Genomic DNA, 12026 nt, shown 5'->3' on the forward strand with positions numbered 1-12026 from the left:
TGGTAGTGCAGCCTGGCTTCTGGATCATGCCTAAGTTCTTTCTTCATGGCTCAACTAAAGAATGTGTACCTGCCACCTTTCTCTCCTAGTGAACACGCAGAAAGTTTTTGTTGTAACTATAACTCCTGGTGGAAAAGGCTTGTCTGTTAGGTAAGCCAGCCAGGATGGCGTGTGCTCCTCGTATGCATTTGCCTTTCAAGGTAGTGGTTCCAAGCTCTTTGTTTTCAATCATAATATTTCACAGTTTTTCTTTCTATTTTAATCAGCAGGAGCCAGCCAGGGGTGGTAGCAACTCTTTAATTTCCACTGTGATGGATTATTAGTTCACTTTAAATGCTTTTTAATTTGTACATACACCCCTAGGCTTTTAAGTATTGAGCTTCTTTGATTATTGTTGGAAATCAATTTGAACTCCACAAAATGCTCAATGAGTTGGACTTCAAAAGCTCATGGACCCCGTGGTTCTATTAACAAGGACCAAAATCCAAATGTTAAATCTAATAAGTTCTATAGCATTCATAAACCTTTAACTTTTTCCTTTTTTTTTTTTTTTTGAGTTGGTTGTGGGGCCTGAACTCTGGGCCTGGGCGCTGTCCCTCAGCTCTTCAGCTCAAGGCTAGCGCTCTATCACTGAGCCACAGCACCACTTCTGGCCTTTTCTGCTTATGTGGTGCTGAGGAATTGAACCCGGGGCTTCATGTATGCAAGGCAAGCCCTCTCCCACTGAGCCACCTTTCCAGTCCAATTTCTTCCTTTTAAAAAAATCCACCAATTGCCTGGGTGCCAGTGGCTCATGCCTGTAATTTTAGCTACTCAGGAGGCTGAGATCTGAGGATGGTGGTTCAAAGGCAGCCTGGGCAGGAAAGTCCATCCATGAGACTCTTGTTGCCAATTAGCCACCAGAAAACGAAAAGTAGAAAAATCACCTTGAATTGAAGTGCTCAGGGATAGCACCAGAGTTCAAGCCCCACAACCAAAAAAAAAAAAAAAATCCACCAAACATCCACCAAACTGGCTGTTGATAGCTCATGCCTGTCAATCCTTTGTACTTGGGAGCCGAAGATCCCAGTACTTTTTTCAAAGTCAGCCTGGGCAGGAAAGTCTGTGATACTTTTACCTCCAGTTAGCTTCCAGAAAACTAGAAGTAGTGTGTGGCTCCAAGTGGTAGAGCACTGGCATTGAACAAAAGAGCTCAGGAACAGCACCTAGGCCCCAGATTCAAGCCCTGCATTTGACCCCCCCCTCCCCCACCAAACAAAAAGCACTTTTAAACATTTTCCCTTAAAAGGAAGCAGCCCATACTAGTTGCTTCTTTTTTAGTCTCTGGCTCTCATCTTTTTTTCTTCTTTCTGCAGGGTCATAGGGGCCATGTCTTGGTTCTTGCACTTCACTTTTCTTTCCCTTACTCCTTGTTCCTTGTAGCTTGAACTGGACCCCTTATACAAGGTACAAGGAGGCAACTCTTTAAGATGCCTGTGAATTCATTTTAAAGAGCTAGAGTGGCCTGATGAGTCTGTTGCAGCCAAGGCTAATATTGCTTGTGGTCCAGCTCCAGGCAGTCTATACTATTGGCTCATGTGGGAGACTTTTTTTTTTTTTAAATAAAGTGAAGAGCCATCATCGAGAGGAATGAAAGTGTGTGCATAGATGTGTGTTTGTGACATACATTTATACAAATTGCAAATGTTTATTTTGTAGAAGGCAGTCCTGAAAACTTACCGGAATTCGGTTTTGAAAATAGGCATAACTAGAAATCTCCTTGAAAAGTTTTAGGCTTCCTACAGAAAGAAGTGAGAAAAGAAATAATTCTACCCCAGGGAAATGTGTAATTTAGAAGCTTGTCTGCGTGCATAAGAAAACAGACTGTGGAGCTGCTCTGTACATGCAGAGAGGCAGCTGGGCTCATTGTTTCTCTTCTCCCTCACTGTTTGTGTAAGACCTGATGGGGCTAGTGCAGATGCTATCCCCACTGGGCAGTCATAGCTGCCAGCTTCCTGAGCACTGATTATTTCCCCTATCTTCCTTGAGTTCTTAACCTAGCCCAGCATGCTTCTGGGCAATCCTGTCCTCAGCAGTGGAATAAGAATATTAGAAAGGGCCGGGTGTTAGTGGCTCACGCCTATAATCCTAGCTCCTCAAGAGGTTGAAATCTGAGAATCACAGTTCAAAGCCAGCCCAGGCAGGAAAGTCTGTGAGACTCTTATCTCCAATTAAACACCAGAAAACTGAAAGTTGCACTGTGGCTCAAGTGGTAGAGTGCTCACCTTGAGCTGAAGAGCTGAGGGATAGCGCCCAGGCCCAGAGTTTGAGCCCCACGAACAAAATAAACAAACAAACAAACAACATTAGAAAGGTTGGAAGTCTCTTGGGAAACCCCAAGGGGGTGGGAGTATACTTGGATCCTACCTGTAGCCAGTTGGCACCCATCAACATTGGTCTACCATAAGCTGTTTTGTTCATTCACTTCATCTACTACTCAAAGTATGCTCAGGGTGTGATAACAAGGCCTCTGGATATAAAGGTTTATGGGTCTTCCTTTCCTGTGGTCAGGCAAAGCTGATGGAATTATTCCCACCTCCATATCCTTTTTATTTCCACAGTACTCATATTTTGAAGAGCAGTGGTGCAGCTTGTATGGTGGTAATACTATAATCCCAGCTACTCAGGAGGTGGAGGAAGGAGGATTGCCATTTTTGGCCAGCCTCGGGAAGCATAGCAAGACTGCTGTCTCAAAAAAGCAAAATACACAAGGACACATGTACCTCCATGTTTACTGCAGCACTGTTCACAATAGCCAGGATATGGAAACAACCCAGATGCCCCACCACAGACGAATGGATCCAAAAATTGTGGTATCTATACACAATGGAATATTATGCAGCCATTAGAAAGGACAAAATAATGCTATTCACAGGGAAATGGTTGGAACTAGAAGAAATCATGTTGAGTGAGGTAAGCCAAGAGCAAAGAGACAAATGGTACATAGTCTCCCTGATAAGTGAATTTGTTAAATCCAAAATGTTAGGTGATATGACAAAATTAACAGGACTTAAGAAACAAAGGACTTCCACTCATCTGGTCGAATCACTACTAAATAACCCCATGCTGCTGATCACATGTATGGTATATATGTGTACACCGGAGGGGAACCAGGAAGACGACACAGAACTAGAGGGAATCTGGGAAAAACATATAACAGCGGGACCCATCAGCTGCACTGGACATTAACCAAAATGAACTAAGCAACTCAATGGCAGGGATGGGAGGGAGGGAACAAGTGGGAAAGAGAGAACAGCTGATGCTATGCAAAACAAAAGAAATGGACGTATCACCCAATGTGGAAGAAATAACTGTATCCCAAAGCTCATAGAACTCATAAATGTTATAGACTGTGATAGACAATTTGCTCCAGGAAATTAGAATGTGTTTGTGACTTTAACTGAGCATCACTATGCCACAATACTGAGAAATTTGGGAAATTATGTAACCACTTAATCACAATAAAAAATTTGAAAAAAAAAAAAGCAAAATACAAGCAAAAAGGCTGTGGAGGTGCAGCTCAAGTGGTAGAGAACTTACATAAGCAGAAGCAAGCCCTGGGTTCATAGAGAGAGAGAGAGAGAGAGAGAGAGAGAGAGTATGTGTGTGTGTGTGTGTGTGTGTGTGTGTGTGTGTGTGAAAGAGAGAAGGCGGGGTGGGGGGAGGGAGAGAAACAAAGAGAGAGAAAGAGAGTGTCATTGGAGGGAAAAGATCATCCCTAGTTCCCTATAGGAAGGTGTGAATCCCTTGGGTAGTTAGACATCTCACATATATATGAGACTCAATGGATGGGCAGCCAACTTGGCTCAGAGCTACAGAAGGACATGTTCTCACTGTTGGATAAAGGCTAATGCCCACTATCAACAGACTTGTACTAGGCAGTAGCATTTGCCATTCAGACAGTACAGGAGTAGAGTGGCTGAATGCTGTGGTGGGAAAGGTGCCAGTGAGGTTTGGAGAAAGAAAGCAGACTGTGATTTATGGGCTTTCCCTTAAATGTCCAGATGAATCCCAGACATAATCCACCAAGTAAGATCTCATTTTGTTTGCCTCCCCTCAATCTCTCTATATAATTTCATCTTCAAAAGCAGGATACAGGTGTTAATTAACACTCAGTATCTCCTGAGAGGGAGGCAAATGGGGCGCCACCACCATTACTGATGTCTAGGGAATAGAAAGATGCCAGAGTCTCGCAGGTTGAACCCTGGAAGGGCAGGTAGGCTCAGACTTTATGGCTCACCTGCATATTTGGGGCTCACCTGCACATTCGCATACCCTGGGAGTCACTTCCACTTTCTCTGTGTCTTTGGTTCTCAGTGGAATAAAAGAACTAGCCCAACACTTGTGGCTCATGCCTGTAATCCTAGCTACTCAGGAAGCTGAGATCTGACGCTCACAGTGTGAAGTCAGGTAGGGCAGAAAAGTCCCTGAGCTTATCATCTCCAATAAACTATTCAGAAAAAAAAGCAGAAGTAGAACTGTGGCTGAAAAGGTAGAGCTCTAGCCTTGATTGCAAAGAGGCTCAGAGACAGCTCCCAGGCCTTGAGTTCAAGCCATAGGACTGGCAAAAACAAAAAAAAATGAAAAAAAAAAAAACCCCAACAACAACAAACAAGCAAGAAACAAGAATAAAAAGCTGAGGCTGAGTGTGTGTGTGTGTGTGTGTGTGTGTGTGTGTGTGTGTGTGGAAGCGGGGAGGGGCTACTAGTATTCTGGGAGGAGTAATGGGAAGCCTGCTGTTCGAAGATATTCTGGTATAATTCATGCCACTACAATTTTCAAAGGCAGGAGTTCTAATATGCTCTTAATTTCATTCATCAATATTTATTACTTAGGTATACAAAGGGTCTCAATTCAGTGTCAGTACTTACATCTTGTTAGTACATCTTGATCATCGTCACCCCTCTTGTAATTCTCCATCTCTCCCAACCCCACCCATCTCCTCTCATTCATTGACTTTTTTCTGGGCACTTCTGAGCAAGGGATTGCAAAAGGACTCACTTATCTCAAATGAGCTGGTTAACCCTTAGGGACATGACAGTGCTGTGTTGAGGCTAAGTTCCAAAACAGCAAGTCGGGAATGGCTTCTTTCTCATTCATTGGACAATTTGGTCACAGGTGTGAGGAACAGAGAAAGGGGTTGTATCACTCTGCATATGTGGCTCTCTTACTTTCCCAGAATCCTTGCTCCACCAGCTAATGAGGTTTCCCTTATCTTGGCCCTTCAGGCTGCTGAGAACCAGCCCTAGACCTCTGCTTGAGGGTCCTTCCTCTGAAGACATCACCAGTGTGTGGAGCCTGCCCCACACCCACCCACTGCCAAACCACGGCCTTTACCTGTGTCTTTCGGTGTTTCCCGTGCGACCCATCCTGTGGGAGTGCTTCGTGGGCTGCCCCGGAGTTCACTCCACGCTCAGCGGCGCCAATGGTGAAGATGACAAGATCTAAGACTTTCCAGGCATATCTGCCCTCCTGCCACCGGACCTACAGCTGCATCCATTGCAGAGCTCATTTGGCCAATCACGATGAACTAATCTCTAAGGTACTTGTCTCCTGCAGGCCTTTCTTCCCTACCCCTGGGGAGGGCACTAACGGTTCCTAGTATTACAGAGGTTTAGAAGCCCTCACAGAGACACCATCTTTGGAACTCCATCTTTTGCACAAAGATGGCTGACCCACTCAACTGAGAAATATCTCCCAAGTTCTGCAGGGACAGATCATAGTTTAATTTATTTGGGAAATTAGATGTCATCTTTGGAAGCTTGGAGGGACTGGCAAGTTGCAGGCTAGAGAAAAGAGGGGCTAAGGAATAATTAGAACACACTGCCATGGCTTAGGTTGCTAGATGAAGAGTCTTTTTGTTGAAAGGGGAGAGGAGAGTTGTTTTGTTTTTCAGTGCTGGGAATCAAACCTGGGGCTTTTCACATGCTAGGCAAGTGCTCTCCCACTGAGTTATATCCCCCCCAATACTCTCAGAGAATTGATTAGAGAGTTCCTGGCAAGCCCCTGGGCAAGCTGAGAAGCTGTGACATTACCAAAAGAGTGACCTTTGGGGGAGAAAATGGCCTGTTGAAAAGCCGACCCAATGACTTTAGGGCTATGCGTGATTTAATAAGGAATGACATTTGATCATAGTCAGAAGAAAGAATGGACCAGTCTTCTCTGAGGAGCCTTGACAACTGCTTCTAAAGTTGGGGCTTGGGGGGGGGGGGATTGTCCCAATTGTGTAATCCAGGAACTGAATCCTTCCAGTAGCATTCCTAGGGGAGCTACCTCTCCCCTAGCCCTAGATCTTAGAGGAGGACAAACAGGTTTTACTAGGCTGAGTGACAAAGAAACAAGGGCGACCTTTTTTCCCCCCTTAAACATCTTTCACCAAGACTTGGACTTAAAGTGCCATTATGGTTTAAAAAAAAAAAAGCCCTTTTGCAGATCCAAACAAATGTTCCTGATCTATTTACAAGCACAAGCACTACTGGAAAAGACAACCTTGCTTTCATTGCCTGTGGTTTGGTAGCTTCAGCCAGAGAAGGATGAGGGCTCAATAGTTACAGAACACTACTGGCTAGCTAGCTGGCTGGACAACCCATGTCTATGGTAGTTGAAATTCTCTAGATCGGGCCGGAGGATGGAATTCCTTGTTCTCAGTCTATTCTGGGGTATATAGTAATTGTTAGCCCGATGCCTGGATCCCTTAAATCCTGGCTGTACTTTTATGCTGTCCCACTTTCTCTTCTCTGCATTTCTGAAAATGGTTCTCCTTTATGCTATTTATACTTCAACTATCCTTTAGATACCTTTCTTTTTTTCCCTTTTTCTTTTTTTGACAGTACTTGGTTTTGAACTCAGGGCTTTGTCCTTGCTACACAGGTGCTGTACCCCTTGGGTCACACTCCCAGCCCTTTCTATATCAGCTAATTTGTCTAATCTCAAGTGTCTCTTGGATTTCTGGGGTAGCTCCTTGTCTGGAAGTTTGCATGTATGTGAGAGGCTGTGGTACTGAGAAAAGAGCATCCAATTCTCTGGACCCTGGATGTTTTTTTGAAACCTCCAAAGACAGTGTTTGTATCTAGTGGGAAAACCAGGTAGCATAAGAAATTGAGATAATGCCAGTAGCTCATGCCTGTAATCCTAGCAACTCAGGAGGCTGAGATCTGGGTTTTGTGGTTCCAAGCCACAAGTCCTGGCCGAAAAGTCCTCAAGATGCCATCTCTAATTAGCCATCAAAATGCCAAATTAGAAGATGGATAAAATGGTAGAGCACTAACCATGAGCCCAAAAGCCAAGTCAGAGTAAGACATCTTGAGATCAAGCCCCAGAACCAATTACCACTCCCCACCTCCACCCCAAATTGAGTTACTAGTAATCTGAAAATTAACATTCATGTCCTAAAAACTGCTTAAAGGCTATTCCACTTGGCCCCCACAAGAAATCTTTAAGAATGCAGCTAGCCATGTTTTATACCATTGGAGGAGCTGAGACTCGTAAGAGTTGCCCAAGGATCTCAAATAGGAAGCTCAGAGAAGAAAGATTATTTCAGAAAATGAAATGATTTGAGCTGGGCTTTGTAAGACTGGCAGAAGTGGAATATGTGTAGATGGTAATGGCCTTTCTTATATCTGACCCATTTGACTGGGTGTACAGGGTCTCTGATCTGGCTGGAGCTACACAGCAGAATATCACTTAATGCTTCTTCATGAGCTCTTTTCATATCCTTGAGTTGGTTGTGTTGTTGTTCATGGTAAGAGCTCAGTAAATGATTAAATGGATAGATGGGGCGTGAGACTCGAAGACAAGTAATGAGCAAAAAAGACTTTGTTGGCCTCATGTCCTCCTTTCTGCCCCATTTGGGGGCAGAAAGGCTCATTCACAAGTCTAGGCCAAAGTCAGCACAACTTTGATTTCATTGGCTACAGCCGGTGCACAGATGGGGTGCATTAGAGCTAGATGATTTAAGGGGTTGGGTGAAATGCCTGACTATGGGGAAAGAGTGAGGGAACTGTGGTTGGCATTGTACAAAGATTCCTTTATTTCACTCCACAGCCACCCCCGGCATTAAATAATCTATACATTCTTATGCAGGTCAACTTAATGGAAAGATCATCACCCTAGTTCCCTTCTTAGAAAATGGGCCTTTCTTTGCATCTCCCCTCCTCTTCTCCTGAAGAAAGTTCAAGGAGAGAATGTCCCTCCTGTTCTCCCCTCTTGACTTAATCTCCTGTGCGGTTTCAGAATCTGCACAGTGGGAGTTAAGATCTGGGCAGCCTCTAAAGATCATTGGAGCCCATACAGCAGTGCAATTAAACGATACTTTGTACTTGCAACAGGGCCTTTTAGTCTGGAAAGCTCAGCATTTTGTTGGCAATTTTGTTTGTTTGTTTAAACAACTAGGGTCTATATTGATATGGTTTTAGAAAGAATCCTGTGCTCATTTTGTATGTACAGAGGCTTAGTTACCTCTAGTGGGCTACTCAACCCCTGAATCTGTCATTCATTAAATGGGGAAAGATAATGTTCTCTCTTGTTGTTGTTGTTGTTTTGGACGGCCACAGAGATTGAACTCTGGGCCTGGATGCTGTTCCTCAGCTCTTCAGTTTCAGGCAAGTGCTCTACCACTTGAGCCACAGTGCCACTTCCAGTTTTCTGAGTGGTTTGTTGGAGATAAGAGTCTCACAGTCTTTCCTGCCCGGGCTGGCTTTGAACCATGCTCCTCAGATCTCAGCCTCCTGAGAAGCTAGGATTATAGGCGTGAGCCACCAGCACCCAGCTGTTCTCTTGATGGTCTTCTTCTAAGTCCATTAAGGATGGTAGTTGGTGTGTGCCATTGCATGTGGTTTATTCTGGCCTCTTTATAAGGACAATGTGAGCTACCATGAGAAAGACATCTTAGGAGAAAGATATTTCTCACTGGGGAAGGAGCTGGTTTTCTATATTGTGTTATTATAGGCTCAGATGAGATCATGGATATGTGGGTGGTTTGCAAATTACAAAGCTCTGTGCAAATCTAAAGTAGTTCAATTGCTTCTCTTGTCCTTATTGTCCAAAAATGCAAAGGGAGGAATAGGTCTAAGGGTATTATTCCTGCTGGTACTAAATAGGTTTAAATTAGCCATGATAGTTGATAGTTTTGCATTGGAACGTGAAGCCTAAGTATTGGAAATGAAGAAAGGGCAGTGGGCAGTAGGAGTAGGAAAGCCGGTGTGTATAGAAAGCAACACAGGCTTTCCGTGTGTGTGTGTGTGTGTGTGTGTGTGTGTGTGTGTGTGTGTGTGTGTGTGTGTGTGTGTGTGTGTGTGTGTGTGTGTGTGTGTGTGTGTGTGTGTGTGTGTGTGTGTGTGTGTGTGTGTGTGTGTGTGTGTGTATCCAAACTTTGAATTGATAATAGAACTATCTAGGGAATGTGCTGATGCATCCTACAATTTCTTTCTTAGGGGGTGCTGTGCTCTAAATGCTGGAGTGTTTGCATGCAGAGGTATTTTCAGTTGGCACCAGGAATTGCTCACACTGTTGTTTCTTTCTTAATCATGCCATCTTTTGTACAAAAATATACTTTGGTTATGAAATAATAGCTTCAGACTAATTTGTTGCCTCGAGTGAGAATAGTCTAAATCAGTGGTCACCAATCTATTAATGGAAACCTGGGTCTTGACAAAGCTTTGTGTGAAATGTTACCTCTATTCCTTCCCACTGCTAAATTGTGCAATAGGCCTTTGGAGAGTAGGAAATTAGTTGATCACAAGCCCATTTTAGACACTTGTGACTTCATTCTTAGACACAGAGGCTGCTTTAGTGTTCTTGGAGGAAAGGCATTGCAGGAGGCCATAGAATAGGTGTCCAGAGCAGGTAGGAGGAGGAATTTTTTCTCACCCACCCATGCTTTTTTTATTTTACTTTTTTTTAACCAATTGTCTTATGGGTTCCCAGAATTGCAGATAATTTAGCCCAAGCTCTGTTCATGAGGAAACAGGCCACGTGCAAGTCAAGTGATCAACCTGAGGTCACAAAGCATCTGAGCCAGGGATCTCTACATCGTAACTTTGGCTATGCTTGCTGTGAGCAGCCCTGGCCTGCCTTGCTTTCAGGAACATAGGAGGAGGCAAATTGTTTTTGTTCTCTACCAGGTTCCACTGGGCTGACTGGTATCATTTGGGTTTTTCTCTTCCTACTTTGAGGTTATTTGCAGCATTACTTTGAGAAGAGATGCAGAGGGCAAGATGTTCTGAAGTCTATATTGATCTGGTGTCTGCCAAAAGGCGAGCCCTATACTCCCTTTTCCCACTTCTGCCTCTGAGCCTGTAGTGTTTTAAACCAGTGATTCCCAGTAAGACATGTACCCCAAAAGCCGTGGCATAGAGGTTATAGACATAGAGATAATGGTATGGAAGTACAGAGCTCTGTCTCAGCCCTGCTGACTCTCCTGTCAGGGCAGAGCATCATTTCTTTTTAATTCCTGCCACCCACCAATAAAATATTAATGTCCTGAAGTCAGGTGCTGGTAGCCCATGCCTATAATCCCAGCTACTCAGGAGGCTGAAGTCTGAGGATTGCTAAAGCCAGCCAGTACACGAGACTCTTAGCTCCATTTAACCATGAAAGAAGCCAGAAGTGGAATTGTGGCACAAGTGGTAGAGCACTAACTAGCCTTGAGCAGAAAAGCTCAAGGACAGCACTGAGGCCCTGAGTTCAAGCTCTAGGAGTGGCACAGAAGAAAAACAAATTAGCTGGGCGCTGGTGGCTCACGCCTATAATCCTAGCTACTCAGGATGCTGAGATCTGAGGATCGCGGTTCAAAGCCAACCCCGGGCAGGAGAGACTGTGAGACTCCTATCTCCAATAAACCACCAGAAAACCGGAAGTGGCGCTGTAGCTCAAGTGGTAGAGCGCTCGCCTTGAGCTGAAGAGCTGAGGGACAGCGCCCAGGCCCAGAGTTCAAGACCCAAGACCGACAAAAAAAAAAAAGAAAAAAACAAAAAACAAATTAATGTCCTAAAAATGTGATGTGAAGAATAAATTCAGTACTATTATTTCTAAAACTGTCCTCATTTCTTTTCCCTTGGTTCACTGGAAAGTGTCATGGCAAGTGCTGGGTTGTAGTGATAGTGTTAGTTCTACTGTCACATCAAACAGCATAATTCATAAAGAATATGTGTACTCTAAGAGGAAAATCCTGCAGATAAATATCCTCTAAATTTCTCTAGGTTACAAAATGTGTTAGAATCTAATTTTTGAGATTTTCAGTAAGACATAGATGTGATATACCAAATTAACAAACCATTGGAATACAGTTAGTATTCTGTTTTTACAATAGAGAGGAAGCAGGGCTGCCGGTGGCTCACGACTGTAATCCTAGCTACTCAGGAGGCTGAGATCTGAGGATCATTCAAAGCCAGCCCAGGGGAGCAAAGTCCGAGAGACTCTTATCTCCAATAAACCACCAGAAAACTGGAAGTGGTGCTATGGCTCAAGTGGTAGAGCGCTTGCCTTGAGCTGAAATGCTGAGGGACAGCGCCCAGGCCCAGAGTTCAAGCCCCATGACTGACAAAACAGCAACAACAACAACAAAGAAAAAACTAAATAGAGAGGAAACAATAAGATTGCATGGAAATCAAGCTGGGAACATGGCTTAGTGGTAGAGTGCTTGCCAAGCATGCATGAATCCTGGATTCAATTCCTCAGTACCCCATACACAGAAAAAGCCAGAAGTGGCTCTGTCACTCAAGTGTTAGAGTGCTAACCTTGAGCAAAAGAATCTCAGGGACAGTGCCCAGGCCCTGAATTCAAGCCCCAGGACTGACAAAAAAAAAATAAGATTGCATGGAAATTTATAAATGTTTATAAGACCTATATGATAGCTTTAGGGTACCATACCTCCTTTTCTTTGTTTCTTGTTAAAAATGGCAGTGTTTCTTAAGAAGCACTTGCGTATGGCAAACACAGAAAATGATAAATTGTAGAAGAGTTCCAATTCAGCCTATTTCAAAACACAT

At 43.9% G+C, this 12026-nt stretch overlaps 1 protein-coding gene across 1 annotated transcript in view; it reads left to right on the plus strand.

The window, feature by feature from the left end:
* The first annotated feature begins 5276 nt into the window (after positions 1-5276).
* The window catches only part of Ypel2 (yippee like 2), a 45337-nt gene continuing 38587 nt past the window's right edge, over positions 5277-12026 (plus strand). Inside the window, exon 1 of the mRNA XM_070027048.1 lies at positions 5277-5581. Within this exon, the coding sequence (XP_069883149.1) occupies positions 5465-5581 (117 nt within the window). The 5' untranslated portion in view covers positions 5277-5464. The remainder of the gene's footprint in view (positions 5582-12026) is intronic.

Source organism: Dipodomys merriami, unplaced genomic scaffold (genome assembly GCF_024711535.1).
Source record: "Dipodomys merriami isolate MVZ:Mamm:240054 unplaced genomic scaffold, mDipMer1.0.p SCAF_19, whole genome shotgun sequence".
NCBI lineage: Eukaryota > Metazoa > Chordata > Mammalia > Rodentia > Heteromyidae > Dipodomys > Dipodomys merriami.